Consider the following 18,484-nt stretch of genomic DNA (forward strand, 5'->3'; position numbering starts at 1 on the left):
TACAGATACATAATGCACAGTAGGAGGGAAATAGGAGGCTAAAGGGCAGGGGAAATTTTTTATGTGTAAATTTTTCTTGTCTTGCTATAAAATATGGACATTTATTCACAATACTCATGTACTGATTTACTTACTGATGAATGTTACAAACACTTATGGAGCACTGATTCTGTGCCAGATACTGAGAAAGGCACTAGGAATTGGTGATAAGAAAGCAAACATGTTTCTTCCCCTCATGGAGAAGTATTTAAAAGTGAGGTAAGAATAATAGAGAAGTGTAAATTGTGATAAGTCTATATAGGAAAAACGCAAGAGACTATAAAGTCAGTATTACTTTGATATCAAAACCAAACAAAGGCATCACAAGAAAACTACAGAATATGTTTTTTAAATACGGATACAAAAATTCTCCACAAAATACAAGCAAATTGAATCCAGCAATATATAACATCCTGGCCAAGTGAGATTTATCCCAGGAATGCAAGATTGGTTTAATACTTGAAAATCATTCATGTAATACTCCACATCAATAGAGGAGAAGGCAATGGCAACCCACTCCAGTACTCTTGCCTGGAGAACCCCATGAACGGAGGAGCCTGGTAGGCTACAGTCCATGGGGTCTCGAAAAGTTGGGCATGACTGAGTGACTTCACTTTCATTTTTCACTTTCATGCATTGGAGAAGGAAATGGCAACCCACTCCAGTGTTCTTGACGGAGAATCCCAGGGACGGGGGAGCCTGGTGGGCTGCAACCTGTGGGGTCACACAGAGTCGGACACAACTGAAGCGACTTAGCAGCAGCAGCAGCAGCAGCCACATCAATAGAATAAAGGACAACAGCCACATGATCTCAAGATCATGTCAAGAGACATAGGAAAAGCATTTGATAAAGTTCAATATCCCTTCATGATAAATGCTCAATGACATAGGAATAGAAGTGAAGTTCCTCAGCCTGATAAAGTCAGTCAAAAATCCACAGGTAAGATTATACCTATTGGTGTAAGAATGGATGCTTTCTCTCTAAGATTAGGAACAAGACATAGATGTTAGCTCTTGCCATTTCTGGGCTTCCCTTATAGCTCAGCTGGTAAAGAATCTGCCTGCAGTGCAGGAGACCCCAGTTCGACTCCTGGGTGGGGATAGGCTACCCACTCCAGCATTCTTGGTCTTCCCTTGTGACTGAGTTCGTAAAGAATTGCCTGCAATGCAGGAGACCTGGGTTGGGAAGATCCCCTGCAGAAGGGAAAGGCTAACCACTCCAGTATTCTGGCCTGGAGAATTCCATGGACAGTATAGTCCAAAGAGTTGGATTTTCACTTCACTTGCCATTTCTATTCAACATTGTTTGGGAATTTCCCCTAGCCAGGGCAATTGGGCAAGAAAAACAAATAAAACACATTATTCGGAATGAAAAAGAAGCAAAACTGTTTCTATTTGCAGATGACTTGACAGAGGAGCCTGACAGGCTACAGTCCATGGAGTTGCAAAGAGCTGGACACAACTGAGAACTTCATTTCACTTCACTGACTTTATACATAAGTAGTTCTAATGACTCTATTAAAAAGCAATTAGAGTAAAGGAGTTTAGCAAGATTGCAGGAGACAAGATCTCTAAACAAAAATCAATTGTATTTCTATACATTAGCAAAGAAAAAACAGAAAATGAAATTAAGAAATCAGTTTTATTTATAGTAGCATAAGAAATATAGTCAAAGCTATGTTTTTTCAGTAGTCATGTATGGATGTGAGAGTTAGACCATAATGAAGGCTGAGTGCTGAAGAATTGATGCTTTTAAATTATGGTGCTGCAGATGTACAGAACAGACTTTGGGACTCTGTGGGAGAAGGTGAGGGTGGGATGTTCTGAGAGAATAGCACTGAAACAAGTATACTGTCAAGGGTGAAACAGATCACCAGCCCAGGTTGGATGCATGAGACAAGTGCTCAGGGCTGGTGCACTGGGAAGACCCAGAGGGATGGGATGGGGAGGGAGGCGGGAGCGGGGATTGGAATAGGGAACACGTGTGGATGCATGGCTGATTCATGTCAACATATGGCAAAAACCACTACAATATTGTAAAGTAATTAGCCTCCAACTAATAAAAATAAATGAAAAAAATAAAAATAAAAAAATAAATTATGGTGCTGGAGAAGACTCTTGAGAGTCCCCTTGACTGCAAGGAGATCAAACAAGTCAATCCTAAAGGAAATCAACCATGAATATTCATTGGAAGAAACGATGCAGAAGCTAAAGCTCCAATACTTTGGCCACCTAATGTGAAGAACTGACTCACTGGAAAAGACCCTGATGCTGGGAAAGATTAAGGACAGGAGGAGAAGGGAGCAACAAAGGATGAGATGGTTGGATGGCATCATAGACTCAATGGACATGAGTTTGAGTAAACTTCGGGAGATAGTGAAGGACAGGGAGGCCTGGTGTGCTGCAGCCCATGGGGTTGCAAAGAGTCGAAAATGACTTAGCAACTGGACATCAACAACAGCATAAGAAAGAATAAAACACTTAGGATGAATATAACCAAAGAAGTATAAAAGTTATACTCTGAAAACTAAAAAACATTGTTGAAAAAAAGGTAACCTAAATAAATGGAAAGACAGCCCATGTTCATATATCAGAAGATCACAAGACTTAATATTGTTAAAGATGGCAATATTTTTCAAACTGATCTGTGGATTCAATGCAATCCCTATCAAAATCCTGTCAAAATCTGCTTCTTTGCAGAAATTGACAAACTGATCTTAAAATCATATGCAAATACAAGGGACCCAGAATAAGCAATAACTTCTTAAAAAGAACAAAGTTGAATTTATACCACCTGATTTCAAAACCTACGGCAAGTTACTGTAATCAAGACAGCATAGTACTGCCATAAAGATAGATATATAGATCAATGAAATAGAATTAGAAGTCCATAAATTTACACCAACATTTGTGGTCAATTGATTTTTGACAAGGTTACCAAGACAATTCAATGGTCTCTCAATATCCACTTGCAAAAGAATGAATTTTCCCTACTACTTCCCACCATATACAAAAATTAACTCAGTGTGGATCAAAGATACAAACATAAGAGTTAAAAATATATAACTCTTAGAATAAAACAAGTTTGCAAATCATCATGACCTTGATTAAGCCTTGATTTCTTAGATATGACACCAAAAAGGAAAATTGACAAAAGAAAAAATAAAATCTGGATATCATCTAAGTCAAAAATAAAATAAAAAGGCAATCCATAGAAGGGGAGGAAATGCTTACAAATTATATATCTGATAAGGTATTTGCAGTAGAATATATAAAGAACTATTACAACTCAATAATTAAAAGACTACTCAATTTTAAAAATTGATAAAGGATTTGAATAACCACTTCTACAAGAAAGATATACATATAGCCCTAAGCACACAGAAAGATCCTCAACAGCAGTAGCCGTCAGGGAAATGCCAACCAAAACCACAGTAAGATACAGCACTTTACACTCACCAGAATAGCTATAATAAAAAAGATGGATGATAATATGGGTTGACGGGGACTGGTAGAAAATAAAATCCTAATACACTGCTGGCAGGAATGGAAACTAGTGCAGTCACTTTGAAAGCAGCTTACCAGTTCCTCAACTGGTTAAACACAGAGTCACAACATGATCGAGCAATTCCCACTCTTAAGTATGTACTCAAGAGAAATGAAAATATATGTCTATATGTCTTGTATATAAAATATATGTCTTTTAGTACATGAATATTCATAACAGCATTATTCATAATAGCGAAAAATGTAAAAAATCAGTTTATCAATTGATGAACAGATAAAATGTGATATATCATTATAAGGGAGTATTATTCAGCCATAAAAAGCACTGAAGTACTGTTACATACTGCAGCATGAATCAGCCTTGAAAACATCTTACGCGAAAAAAGCCAGTCACAAAGGACCACAGACAGTGTGATTTATTTTATACAAAATGCCCAGAATAGGCACACCTATAGAGGCAGAAGGTAGATAAGTGGTTTCCTATGACTGTGGAAGATGGGTTGGGTTTTAGGAAGTAATGGTCAATGGATGCAGAGCTCCTTTTTGAAGTAGTGATTTTTTTCTAAACTTGACTGTGGTGATGGATGAATGCTGTTCATATACTACTAGAAGTCACTAGACTGTACACTTTAAATGGGTGAGCTGTGTGACATGCAAATGATATCTCAATAAAGTTGCCAAAAATACCAAAGACTGGGGACTTCCCTGGTTAGGACTCTGCACTTCCATTGCAGGGGGCATGGGTTCAATCCCTGGTCAGGGAACTAAGATCCTGCAAGCTGCACAGTGCAGCCAAAAAAAAAAAAGTTGGCAAAAGACCTCAGCAAGTACCTCACAAAAGAAGATATACAAATAGTCAATAAAGTACATGATATCATGTTCAACATAATTAATTATCAAGGGATACAAATTTAAGGCATGATGAGATAGCACTATATACTTACTAAAGTGTCCAAAATTTAACAAAATTAAAACAAGTGTTAATGAGGATGTAGAACAACTGAAACTCTTGTTTATTGCTAGAAGTAATGGAAAATGGCATAGCTACTTGTAATAGAGTTCTGTACAAAAACTGAAATACAAACAGATCCTAAGATCTGCAGGATGAGTCAGCAAGCTACTGACCAACAGCTCATGGTAGTTTCACAGTCTGACTCTAGAGGCCTGCATATCGGGAGAGCCAATGGTATAGTTTCAGCCCAAGGGTCAGCAGGCTTGAAACTCAGGAAGAGCCAATGTTTCAGTTCAAGTATAAAGGTAGGACGGAGAAGGCAATGGCACCCCACTCCAGTACTCTTGCCTGGAAAATCCCATGGGCAGAGGAGCCTGGTAGGCTGCAGTCCATGGGGTCGCAAAGAGTCGGACACGACTGAGCGACTTCACTTTCACCTTTCACTTTCATGCATTGGAGAAGGAAATGGCAGTCCACTCCAGTATCCTTGCCTGGAGAATCCCAGGGATGGGGGAGCCTGGTGGGCTGCCGTCTAAGGGGTTGCACAGACTCGGACACGACTGAAGTGACGCAGAAGCAGCAGCAGCAGCATAAAGGTAGGAGAATGAAGTTCAAGTATAAAAGGCTTCCCGGGTGGATCTAGTGGTAAAGATCCCGCCTGTCAATGCAGGAGATGTAAAAGATACTGGTTCAATCCCTGATTCAGGAAGATCCCCTGGAAGAGGACATGGCAATCCACCCCAGTATTCTTGCCTGAAGAATACCAAAGACAGAGGAGCCTGGTGGGCTATGGTTCATAGGGTCACAAAGAGTTGGACACAACTGAACTGACTTAGCATGCACACATATAGGTAGGAAAAAGCTGTTATCCCAATTTGACGGTGGTCAGGTAGAAGGAATTTTCTCTTCCTGGGAGCAGAGAGCCTTTTTGTTCTCCAGCCTTTCACTGATCAGATGAGGCTCTCCCACATTAAGGAGGACAATCTGCTTTACTTCAGTTCAGTTCAGTTTAGTCATTCAGTCGTGTCCGACTCTTTGCGACCCCATGAATCGCAGCACGCCAGGCCTCCCTATCCATCATCAACTCCTGGAGTTCACCCAAACTCATGTCCATTGAGTCAGTGATGCCATCCAACCATCTCATCCTCTGTCGTCCCCTTCTCCTCCTACCCTCAATCTTTCCCAGCCCCAGGGTCTTTTCAAATGAGTCAGCTCTTCGCATCAGGTGGCCGAAGTATTGGAGTTTCAGCTTCAGCATCAGTCCTTCCAATGAACACCCAGGACTGATCTCTTTTAGGATGGACTGATTGGATCTCCTTGCAGTCCAAGGGACTCTCAAGAGTCTTTTCCAACACCACAGTTCAAAAGCATCAATTCTTCGGCGCTCAGCTTTCTTTATAGTCCAACTCTCACATCCATACACGACCACTGGAAAAACCACATCCTTGACTAGATGGACCTTTATTGGCAATTAATGTCTCTGCTTTTTAATATGCTATCTAGGTTGGTCATAACTTTCCTTCCAAGGAGTAAGTGTCTTATAATTTTACGGCAGCAATCACCATCTGCAGTGATTGTGGAGCCCAAAATAATAGTCAGCCACTGTTTCCACTGTTTCGCCATCTATTTGCCATAAAGTGATGGGACCAGATACCATGATCTTAGTTTTCTGAATGTTGAGCTTTAAGCCAAATTTCTCCACTCTCCTCTTTCACTTTCATCAAGACTAACTTTACTTAGTCCACCAATTTAAATGTTAATCTCAACCTAAATATGAATTACCTCAAATATGCAGATGATACCACTCTAATGGCAAAAAGTAAAGAGGAACGAGTAAGCCTCTTGATGAGGGTGAAAGAGGAAAGTGAAAAAGCTTACTTGAAACTCAACATTCAAAACACTAAGATCATGGCATCTGGCCCCATCACTTCATGGCAAATAGAAGGAGGAAAATTGAAAGCAGATTTTACTTTCTTGGGCTCCAAAATCACTGTGGATGGTGACTGCAGCCGTGAAATTAAAAGATGCTTGCTCCTTGAAAAGAAAACTATGACAAATCTAGGCAGTGTATAAAAAGCAGAGACATCATTTTGCCAACAAAGATCTGTACAGTCAAAGCTATGGTTTTTCCAGTAGTCACATATGGATGGGAGAGTTGGACCATAAGAAGGCTGAGTGCTGAAGAACTGATGCTTTCCAAGTGTGGTTCTGGAGAAGACTTCAGACAGTCCCTTGGACTACAAGGAGATCAAAATAGTCGGTCCTAGGGGAAGGAAATGGCAACCCACTCTAGTGTTCTTGCCTGGAGAATCCCAGGGACGGCAGAGCCTGGTGGGCTGCCGTCTGTGGGGTCGCACAGAGTCAGACACGACTGAAGTGACTTGGCAAAGTTAATGTTATACTCTCTGTTCTTTTTTTAGCTGTCTTAGGAATACTTTTTTCCCAAAAATTTATTGTGAAAAATTTTAACCATACAGAAAAGTTGGAAGAATTTTATATTGTACAATAAAGCCACACCTTGATTGTACCATTAATATTTACTATATTTTTCTTCCAGTTTTATTAAGATATAATTGATACACAACACAGTTTAAGGTGTACAACATAATTATTTGACTTACATATATAACGAAATGACTATCAGTATGTTTAGTGAATGTTCTTCATTTCATATAAATACAGAATTAAAGAAATAGAAAACTATAAAAAAAAAAAAATAGTCGGTCCTAAAGAAAATTAACCCTGAATGTTCATGACTGATGCTGAAGCTGAATCTCCAATACTTTGGCCACATGATGCTGACTCTTTGGAAAAGACCCTGATGCTGGGAAAGATCGAAGGCCAAAGGAGAAGAGGGTGATTGAGGATGAGAGGGTTAGATAGCATCACCAATGTGATGGACATGAATTTGAGCAAACTCAGAAATAGTGGAGAACAGAGGAGCGTAACATGCTACAGTCCATGGGGTCGCAAATAATTGGACATGACTTAGCGACTGAACAACAATGACAAAAAACACTCCCACAGAAACACTGAGAATAATGTTTGACCAAACGTCTGGATACTCCATGGCCCAGTAAAACTGACACAGAATCAACCATCATACTACTTCAGGAAACAATTTTGCAATTTCTTCAAAAGTTAAGTATACACTTAAATGACAGAAATTCCATTCCCAGGCATTTACTTTGAAAAGATGAAAACATATAATCACAAAATAATTTGTACTCAAATATTCATAAAAATTTTATTCATAATGGTCAAAAGTTGAACCAACATAAATATCCACCAACAGTGAATGATTAAATAAATTGTGGGGGAAAACTACATACTGGAAGTAAAAATAATAATAATTTGGGTGAATTTAAAAAATCATTATCCTAAGTGAAAGAAATCAAACACAAAAAAAGTACATACTGTATAACTCTATTTATATGAAACCTAGAAAAGACAAACCTATAATAACAGCAGATCAGTCATTGCCAATGGCTGGAAGCAGCAGTTTTGGGGGTAGTTAACTGGGAAGAAGCATAAAAAAACTTTGTGGGGCAACGAAAAACTATATCTTTGCTGTGGAGGTATACAACTGTATACATTGTCAAAACTTCTAGAAGTGTATACTTTAAAAGGGTATATTTTTATTTACACAATTTATTCTTAACAATAATATTGGTATGAACAAAGAAATGAATACTCTGGTTTCTCCTCAGGTTGAATAAATACATTGCACTGTTTTCTCCAAAAGTAACATTTCCAGGAGTTGGTGATGGACAGGGAGGCCCAGCGTGCTGTGGTTCATGGGGTCACAAAGAGTCCACACGACTGAGCGACTGAACTGAACTGAACATTTGCAAAGCTGTAATATACTATAGAATATAAATACCAGGATACTGACACTGATACAATTCACTGACCTTAATCAGATTTCCAGTTTTACTTGTGCTCATCATGTGTATATGTGTATGTGTATTAAATTCTATACAATTTTATCACCTGTGTAGGTTGATATATCCAGCATCACAGTTAAGATACTTTTTCTGCTCCTGGAACATGCCAAACTTTCTTCTGTTTGGCAGAAGGGCTTCTAGAACTGGGGCTCTTGTCTTCCCGAGTCACCCCACTTTCCTTCCTGAATTTGCACTTCTTCCTGTGTCCCCCTCCACCTCCCACCAATGGCTGCTTCTGTCTTATCCTGAAGGTTTTAGCTCAATACCCCTCAAAAAGGGCTCTGCCTAAGATTCTCTCTCCTTGGTGCCATTTATCCCAGGTCTGACTATATTCACCAGGTATTCTTTCGCTTAATATGTCTCTCCCCTAAACAGACTGTGGGTTCCGTGAGGTAAGAAGTTATTTGTTCCCTTCTAATCCCTGCAGCCTTCCACAAGGCCCAGAGGCTCTAGAAGAAACTTGCTGAAAGGACTTCTCAATGCTCTACCAAGTTGCTAAAGATTTCTTTTCTTTTGCAAGTTTAAGCTGCCCTCTAGTGGAAAATACAAGCCAAAATTGGGGCCTGGTTTTGTTCTTCATTTTTGTTTTTGTCAATGAGAGCCCCAGACTCTCAGATCAAAGTAGCAGAGGCCTAGCATCTCTCCTCTCTCTGGACATCATGGGCTACATGCCCACCCCAGGCCCACGTGGAGCTCCCCACAACTCCAGGTGGAGAGACCAGCCTCCCCCTGTAGCACCCCTCCCAGGATTTGGGTGCTCTCCCCGCCCCTCTCTGATGTTCAGGATCTGCACCATGGGGCTTTCCTGGTGGCTCAGTGGTAAAGAATCCACCTGTCAATGTAGGAGACACCGGTTCCACCCTGATCTAGGAAGATCCCCCATGCCACGGAGCAACTAAGCCTGAGCGCCACAATTACCGAGCCTCTGCTCTAGAGCCTGGGAGCAGCAACTTCTGAGCCCACATGTCTAGAGCTTATGCTCTACAACAAGAGAAGCCACCTCAATGGGAAGCCCACGAACCACAACTAGAGAGTAGTCCCCATTCTCCACAACTAGAGAAAAGCCCACACAGCAACGAAGACCCAGCACAGCCAAAAAAAATTTTTTTTCACTATGTGTCTCGGTCCTTGTCTGCACTCGGAAACCCATTCATATGGATGTGCGGACACATTCTAAAGTGGGGCAGCGGGGGGCTATGCTGGGCTTCTGTCCCCCAGGAATCAAAGCGCTGAGCTGCACGCTTCAGATTGTTTCTGTCCGGGGGGAGCTGTTTGGGAACAGAGGGCCCCAAGTACAAGCAGCATTCGCTGACCCTGACTTAGGTAATGGTAGTAATGTTGAATCTGTGGTTCTGGGTATGGGGTCTCTGGGCAGTAGCAGCAGAATTGGCCCAGAAATGGCTCTAAATCTGAGCCTTTGGCTAGTGCCATAGTAATGTTACACTATGCATAAAATATATATAAAAGGAGCAGTTAATTTAGTTTGTCCCTTTACTAAGTGAAGTTTAGTAGCAGGTACCAGCAATACAACAATGCATATGACATGGTACTTGCCTTCAAAGAACCACAAGCCTCTGATGAAATGTCACAAGTAGGCTAGCCCTCAGAAGTTGCAAACTGGTGGTCTGCAGATATGTTTTATTTGGCTGGCACAGTGTTTTAAGTTTTTAAAAATTAGTTGCCAACTTTTTAATATGGGAAACTTCTTATAAAAATCTAGACTTCTGGCTCCAGTTGGATGACAAGCAACATGGGGTCCACACCCATCACATCCTATGGGACTGGCACCAGTGCCAGTTCTCTCCTTCTGTTACCTGCCTGGCCATCCTGGCACTGTGTTGAGACCCCTGCTCCCTTAGGAGCAGCAAGAGGTGAGCAATTAACTCTGAAGCAGGTGAGAGTGTGAATGAGTCTTCTCAGGTGCAATGACTTCCCAGGTGCTATCTCAACAGCCTGCATGGGAGATGGTGATGGTCACAGCAGGCTAGGGCAGGGAGAGTGTGATGAGATGAGAGCCTTATATGCTGGGATGGGCTGCTCTTGGCTCTGGAGCATAATGAACATAAACTGTGAATGAGAATTCCAAGTCAAATTTTTCAGCAGGAAATGAAAACTGAAATAGCCACAGTAGAGAACTCAGGTCCGAAGATCTTTGTAGCAAATATGAATTAGGCTGCTTGAGGACTGGGGATCTTGCTGAAACACAGATTCCAATCCAGCCGATCTGGGGATAGGGGAGAAACTCTGCATTTCTAACAAGCTCCTGGTCCCTGGATTATACTTTGAGAGGTTGGGGCTTAGAAGACAGGTTGTGATCTACTGGGCTTTTGGCCCACAGGAAACAAGGATCACTCACCTAGAGCCAGACATCCTGGAATGTGAAGTCAAGTGGGCCTTAGAAAGCATCACTACAAACAAAGCTAGTGGACGTGATGGAATTCCAGTTGAGCTATTTCAAATCCTGAAAGATGATCCTGTGAAAGTGCTGCACTCAATATGCCAGCAAATTTGGAAAACTCAGCAGTGGCCACAGGACTGGAAAACGTCAGTATTCATTCCAATCCTAAAGAAAGGCAATCCCAAAGAATGCTCAAACTACCGCACAATTGCACTCATCTCACACGCTAGTGAAGTAATGCTCAAAATTCTCCAAGCCAGGCTTCAGCAATACGTGAACCATGAACTTCCAGATGTTCAAGCTGGTTTTACAAAAGGCAGAGGAACCAGAGATCAAATTGCCAATATCTGCTGGATCATCAAAAAAGCAAGAAAGTTCCAGAAAAACATCTATTTCTGCTTTATTGACTGTGCCAAAGCCTTTGACTGTGTGGATCATAATAAACTGTGGAAAATTCTGAAAGAGATGGGCATACCAGACCACCTGACCTGCCTCTTGAGAAACCTATATGCAGGTCAGGAAGCAACAGTTAGAACTGGACATGGAACGACAGACTGGTTCCAAATAGGAAAAGGAGTACGTCAAGGCTGTATATTGTCACCCTGCTTATTTAACTTATATGCAGAGTACATCATGAGAAACGCTGAGCTGGAAGAAGCACAAGCTGGAATCAAGATTGCCGGGAGAAATATCAATACCCTCAGATATGCAGATGTCACGACCCTTATGGCAGAGAGTGAGGAGGAACTAAAAAGCCTCTTGATGAAAGTGAAAGAGGAGAGTGAAAAAGTTGGCTTAAAGCTCAACATTCAGAAAACTAAGATCATGGCATCTGGTCCCATCACTGCATGCGAAATAGATGGGGAGACAGTGGAAACAGTGTCAGACTTCATTTTTGGGGGCTCCAAAATCACTGCAGATGGTGACTGCAGCCATGAAATTAAAAGATGCTTACTCCTTGGAAGGAAAGTTATGACCAACCTAGACAGCATATTAAAAAGCAGAGACATTACTTTGCCAACAAAGGTCCGTCTAGTCAAGGCTATGGTTTTTCCAGTGGTCATGTATGGATGTGAGAGTTGGACTGTGAAGAGAACTGAGCACCGAAAAATTGATGCTTTTGAACTATGGTTTTGGAGAAGACTCTTGAGAGTCCCTTGGATTGCAAGGAGATCCAACCAGTCCATCCTAAAGGAGATCAGTCCTGAGTGTTCATTGGACGGACTGATGCTAAAACTGAAACTCCAATACTTTGGCCACCTCATGTAAAGAGTTGACTCGTTGGAAAAGACTGTGATGCTGGGAGGGATTGGGGGCAGGAGGAGAAGGGGACGACAGAGGATGAGATGGCTGGATGGCATCGCTGACTCGATGGGCATGAGTTTGTGTAAACTCCAGGAGTTTGTGATGGACAGAGAGGCCTGGTGTGCCGCGATTCATGGGGTCGCAAAGAGTCAGACATGACTGAGCGACTGAACTGAACTGACTGAGAAAATAAGGTTTTTCAGGGTTGCACAGTGTCTACATTTTAAAAAGTTGTGGGACTTCCCTGGTGGTCCAGTGATTCAGACTTCACCTTCTGAAGCACGGGGTGTGGGTTCAATCCCTGGTCAGGGAGCTAAGTTTGAACATGCCTCACAGCTGAAAAACCAAAAAACATAAAACAGAAGCAATATTGTAACAAATTCAATAAAGACTTTAAAATCGTCCACATTAAAAAACCTTAAAATTTTTTTACAGTTGCTAACAGCTTAAAATCAGGCATTTTTACATAAAATTCTGAATCTGTCTTCTCCATTCATCATTCTCGATCACATCACTGAATTTCATTTTATTATTAGTATCTTTCATAATTGAACTTTGCTTGTTAATTGATTTTTTTACTTGTTTGTTGTGTATCTCCACTAGGCTATGAACTCCATGCAGACAGGACCTTGTCTGTCTTGTTTGCCCTGCTTCCCTTGAGCCTAGAGCAGTGTCTGGCACACAATCTATACTCTCTATATTTTATTATTTGTGAAGTGAATTAGCACATGTGCTTTCCTATGAGCTTGAAGTGAGTGCTATAGTCCACACTTGGTCTTCTTCACTCGCTTGAGTTACCTCCTTAGGAAGGCAGACTCAGGATAATGCCCTTGGGAGCCCCCTATGTTCAGGGAATCTGAGGCAGAGGAAGAGGAATGAAGGCAGGAAGGAGGAGCAGAAGAGTGAGGGCCCGGAAGCCACCGGAGGAAAGGACTATGGAGCGGGGATGCCGGACTATGGAGCGGGGATGCCGGACCATGAGCGCTGCTGCTGGCGGATGCAGATGGGAGCGAGGGACAGCAGGCCTCTGAGGGAAGCTACTGGCCATTAAGAAAGCAGGAGAGAAAATGCACTACCCAGGATGTTGCCAAAGTCTTGGTTCCTTGTCTACTGATGCCAAACAGAAATATAAAGATAGAGTTTGGAGGAAATAGAAAGGAGTAGCTCTATCATTTTTGCTAGGCAAAAGGGAAACACAACAGGCTAGGGCCTTAAGGACTGTGCCCCTGTTTTCAGGAATAAGGAGAGTCTTAAAATCTGTGCATTTTTTTTTTTTTCTTTCTTTCTTTTGTAAGGTTTCAAAATGGCCATAGCCAGCATCAGGCAACTCATGAACCAAGTCTGTTATCCGCCTATGTCCTTCTTTTTGAAATGCTGACTGCTACAAGAGAGTGTAGGGGGACAGGAATGCCAGGTGCAAATATAACCTATATGGAGTCAGTAATTTCCTTTGTGAAGGACAAGTCCAGCTACAAGTGTTTGTTGGTAGTAACCGCTAAAGACTAACCAAGGTTATTTAACTCTTGTAGGCCTGTTTGGCTGGTATGTGCCAAAGGCTGTTCACTCATTTCTATTTTGCTGCAACAGGAATGATTTGGTGCTATCCAGAAAGAAAGTGTAGAGGTAGTATCTCAAGACTTCAGGTGGGCTTTGGAAGTTTCTAGGAGAGGACAGTAAGTTTTGAGCCCCTGTGTAGACAGAGTCTAAGGACCTAGTGCTGAGAACGAGACTGAAGATATAAAAAAAACTGGGAATAATGGGAGCCACCCCACCTAAGGCAGATGGAAGGCTGAGATGGGCTGCAGATGGAGAGATTGGAAAAAAAGAATTTAAAAACCCTTTCCTCAGGATAAGGGGGAGGGGGCAGGGAAAGCAAACTCCCAAGAAACGTGTGCTCCTGAAAGGTCTCCATTTAGGGGAAAACTCTAAAAACCTTCCATATAATCCATGCAAGCATAGGTTGCATAGGAAATGTACCCAGTTTAAAAAATGATTTGTCCTTAATGGAGTTTGCAGCAACACAGGTGTTTCATCTGACCCTGTGGCCACATGTTCATTTCCAAGATTTTTTCCAGAAGCAATATCTTGATGGTTGATGAACTATTCTATAATTGAACAAGGAGAGAACTATGTTGTCTCCAGCACAGAGTTGTGGGTGAGTAGAAATCCCGCCACTTGTGGGGTTTGTGGCAGTAGGGTTAAAACAAGACTTATGAGAAAGATAACTTAGTCTTCAAGGCCTGATGCTAGTCTTGATTTTATTGTTTTATGTGTTTCCCCTTGTGGTGCTCAATAAATATTTGTTCAGTGAACAAATAAATGGAAGGTCAGACTCTGTACATGAGAGTCAAAGAAATCTTGTTTTCTGGAAAAGCTAGTTGAATTAAGCACAGGTTTTTAAAGGCACCTCTTCTGGTTCCATTTCATTTCAGCTGTGAGGGATCTGAGAGACTTTAGCCCAAGGTTTTCCTTAAAGGCAGTAAGTGGAAATGTCTTCCCTGTGATAACACTGTCATGATCAGGCCCTTATCCTTCTGTGGGTCTCACCCTTCCCGGTGTTCTGGTAACCCCTGCTATTGCTGGCCATCTCAACTCTTGACTAGTCATGGTCTGGCAGAGCCATTAAAGGGTGGATTCAGGAATTTGGCTGGTTTCTAATAATGGCTTTGCCGGGTTAAACTGGGCACTGCTTATTTTCTTGGTGACTCCACTTCCTCATCTGTAAAATGGGAATAGTAAAATTTCTTGTCTCATCGGATAGTTTTTGAAGATTGAATAAGACACTGTAGGTAAAATATGCAGAAAGGTGTCTTGCACACAGTACTCAATAAATGTTAGCTATTATCATTGGAGGTTGTATCTGTTGTTGATTAATAAATGTGGGTAAAACATACTTTTACAATACTAAATATAATTTGATATTATTTGAAAATATCCTCTATGTGTAGGTAGTCAAAGAAAGAGAAGGGGAAAGAGAAAGCCAGAGAGCAACAGATTTTTGGTGGTGAAAGGTTTGGAACCATCTAGGTCAATACATTATTAGAACTGAAGATGCTCTTCTGAGAGGTGAATTGGTAATGGAAGACACAAGTCTAAACACTGTTTTTTGACTCTCAAGCCAGTGTTTTTTCCACTCTACCCCATTCCAGGTATGGCTTGTTAGTTTTTCGGAAATTATCCCAAATTATGTCCTAATTTAACTTTATCCAAGTTCATCCCAGTAAACAAAAACAGAAAGATCTTGGATGAAAAGAGCAGTCCGCGGGGCCAGTAGATAGCGTCCAGACACTGCCCCCCAGCGTGGGTGGAGGCTGAAGGGGGCGGGGCTCGTGCGGATACCCGGGCCACGCCAGCCATCCTTTAATTGGCCCGAGGGCCTCGGCCACTATCCAATTAGAAGCGGCTGCGTCATCACATTACTGGGCAGGGAGGCCGCCCGCGGAAATTTGAAATGGCTGACGGATTGCTGGCGGGTGGTGGGCTGGGGTCGGAAGCGATGGCGCCGGAGCCCGAGCTTCCTGGCTGGGCGGCCGTGGAAGAGCTGGAGCGCCTGGAGAAAGGTGAGCACCCGCCGTGCGGGAGGAGCCGCTGTCTGCGACAGACCGTGTCGGCAGCGCGGGGGGCGGTGGGACTCCGAGGGCGCCTGAGGCGCAGGCCTTCCGGACCTGGCTGGCGTGGGTGGCGGCTGTGACTGGGCGAGGCCCCGACCCACTCTCCGGACGTCGAATCGGGAGGTACCCAGGACACCTCTCCTCCTCGCCCAATCTGGCCTCAGCTTCCTCGAGACTGGAGGGACGTGGGCCGGGCGGGGATCCCTCCTCTTGCTGTCTGGGTTCCCACCCCCGCCCCGCCACCCCGGTTTTGTGCGCGAGTTTGTATGTGCAGAGTGGACGCATATTTTTTATTTGCATCTCAAAGGATGTCCCCTCACTGTCCCCTTTCCCGAAAGAAAATGAACGCTTGGCCTAGATAGCAGCACTGAGCACTGAGCAGGTGACGTGCCGAAAGGTAGGGGAGCCAATTTGTGACACAGTATAAAAAAAATAGAACCCAGGTCTAATTCTCAGTCCTTTCTGTCTCTTCATGGAGACTGCATTTTTTTCCGCCTGATATTTTAAGGTGGTTCAGGCTTTTACTTTAACATGTTCAGTTGTACTGTGTAGTGGAAAGAGTCCTGGAGAAGTGAGAAAACGCTAAGTGTGACTTAATTCCCCTCCTCACCCCTCTTTGTGATCTGGCAACAGTCAGATGACTTCAGTTTTCTCATCTGCAAAGCAGGTAGTAGTGCTGCTGAGTGGTGAAGATTAAGTGAAATAGTGTGTGAAAAGTATTTCAAATTGGCTCTGAACACGCATAACATAAAATTTACCATCTTAACCATTTTAGACGTGGATTCAATCCCTGGGTTGGGAAGATAACCTGGAATAAGAAATGGCAATCCACTCTTGTATTCTTGCCTGAAAAATCACATAAACAGAGGAGCCTGACAGGCAACAGACCATGGGGTGGCAGAGTTGGTTAGCCACTGAGTACATAACCAGTTTTAAGTGTATTAAAAGTATTAAGTGGTATTAAACACATTCACAGCAATGTGAATGATTGTGAATCACAACTATGATTCTTTTCATCTTGTAAACTGAAACGCTATACCTATTGAATAGTAACTCCCCATTGGCCCCTCTCCCCAGCCCCTGGCAACTGCCATTATACTTTCTGCCTTTATGGTTTTGACTACTTTAAGTACCTCATATCAGTGGAATTACACAGTATTTGTCTTTCGGTGACTGACTGGCTTATTTCACTCAGCATAATGTTCATCCAGCATAATCATAAATTTCTTCCTTTTTTAAAGCTAAATAGTTTTAGCTGTGAACATGCATGTACAAATATCTCTTGGAGACCCTGCTTTCAATTGCTGGGTTGTATGGTAATTCTATTTTTAAATTTTTGAAGAATCACCTTAAGTTTTCCATAGTGGCTATACCATTTTACATGCCTACCAACAGTCCACAAGGGTTCCTATTTCTCCACATCTTTGACACCACCTGTTTTCTTGGTAGCTTCTCTTATTTTTTTTTTTTGGATAATAGCCACCTAATGGGTGTGAGATGAGGTATTATTTCTTTAAAAAAACATACCTATGTTATGTGATGGATGGTATGAAATAGTTTATTCTCTTAATTGAAGTTGGCATACTATTTTCATCTTCCTGAGGTTCAGAGAGATTTTCACACATTTGATAAGGTATTGATGTCTTATGAAGCTCAGGTGCATTGGTGTCTATGAGCAGGAAACCCTAGAGTACACCTTGGTTATCTTGTTGCCAAGTCTCAACTCACTTCCTGCTCTCTGCACCATAGGCCAATAAATTGAGAGAGAGTTGTTGGCACAAGGAATAGTGACTTTATTTGGAAAGCCAGCAGACCGAGAGGATCGTGGACTGGTGTCCCAAAGAACCATCTTGCCAAAGTTAGAATGCAGCTTTCCTTTGTACTCAAAGGGGAGAGGGTGTAGCAGGTTGGTGCACACTTCTTTGTTTCAGAAGCCTTTATTCTTGCAGCTGTCCAGGTTGGTCAAGTCATGATGTTTCTTTAAACCTTCAACAAAGCAAAGGTTATTCTTTGTTCTGCAACATTTTATCTGTACATGAATGGGGAAAAGGTGTTATACCTTTAAAGGTCAGAGCCTTGAGAATGGGCTGTCCTGTCTATTTCAGGCTATAGGCAACATTCTTAATTTGTATCAAAAGTAATGGAATACAAAGGTTAAAGTACAAGAAACAGATCCAATATGGAGTCAGATTTGTTCTTCCCTGTTACAGTCTGTGGGGTTGCATAATTCTGGTGCCCTAAACTGGGGCAAAGAAGTGGAAGGAGGGAGAAATATAAGGGGTGGGGGAAGAGAAAGAGACTCCTGCTGAAAGTCTCAGATAATCTTCCTGAAACCACTTTAGCTGATATAAATGCTACCCTCAGCATGTTTATTTATTATAGTAGTCATTTTGTCTATTAAAAACATCATATTACACAGAATTAGATATGCCACTGGCTCAATCACGCCTTGTGAAACATAATTACACACAGCCCAAACCTAATTCGATTAGCATTTTCTAATCCTTTCCTTAGACATAGGCACTGAAATTAACGAGGAAGAACCTGGTAGCTTTGGTGAGGTAAGTGAAAGTGAAGTCTCTCAGTCATGTCCGACTCTGTGCAATGGACCCCATGGACTGTAGTCTACCAGGCCCCTCCATCCATGGGATTTTCCAGGCAAGAATACCGGAGTGGGTTGCGATTTCCTTCTCCAGGAGATCTTCCTGACCCAGGGATTGAACCC

The 18,484-nt window shown here is 42.2% G+C and overlaps 1 protein-coding gene across 2 annotated transcripts in view; it reads left to right on the plus strand.

The window, feature by feature from the left end:
- Positions 1 to 15,575: 15,575 nt before the first annotated feature.
- The window catches only part of SHCBP1 (SHC binding and spindle associated 1), a 34,785-nt gene continuing 31,876 nt past the window's right edge, over positions 15,576 to 18,484 (plus strand). Inside the window, exon 1 of one of the 2 annotated variants that reach the window (XM_043436974.1) lies at positions 15,576 to 15,708. In XM_043436974.1, coding sequence (XP_043292909.1) covers positions 15,600 to 15,708 — 109 coding nt within the window. In that variant the 5' untranslated portion in view covers positions 15,576 to 15,599. The remainder of the gene's footprint in view (positions 15,709 to 18,484) is intronic. The other variant, XM_043436976.1, reaches the window with a different exon arrangement.

The sequence above is a fragment of the Cervus canadensis genome, chromosome 18, assembly GCF_019320065.1.
Source record: "Cervus canadensis isolate Bull #8, Minnesota chromosome 18, ASM1932006v1, whole genome shotgun sequence".
NCBI lineage: Eukaryota > Metazoa > Chordata > Mammalia > Artiodactyla > Cervidae > Cervus > Cervus canadensis.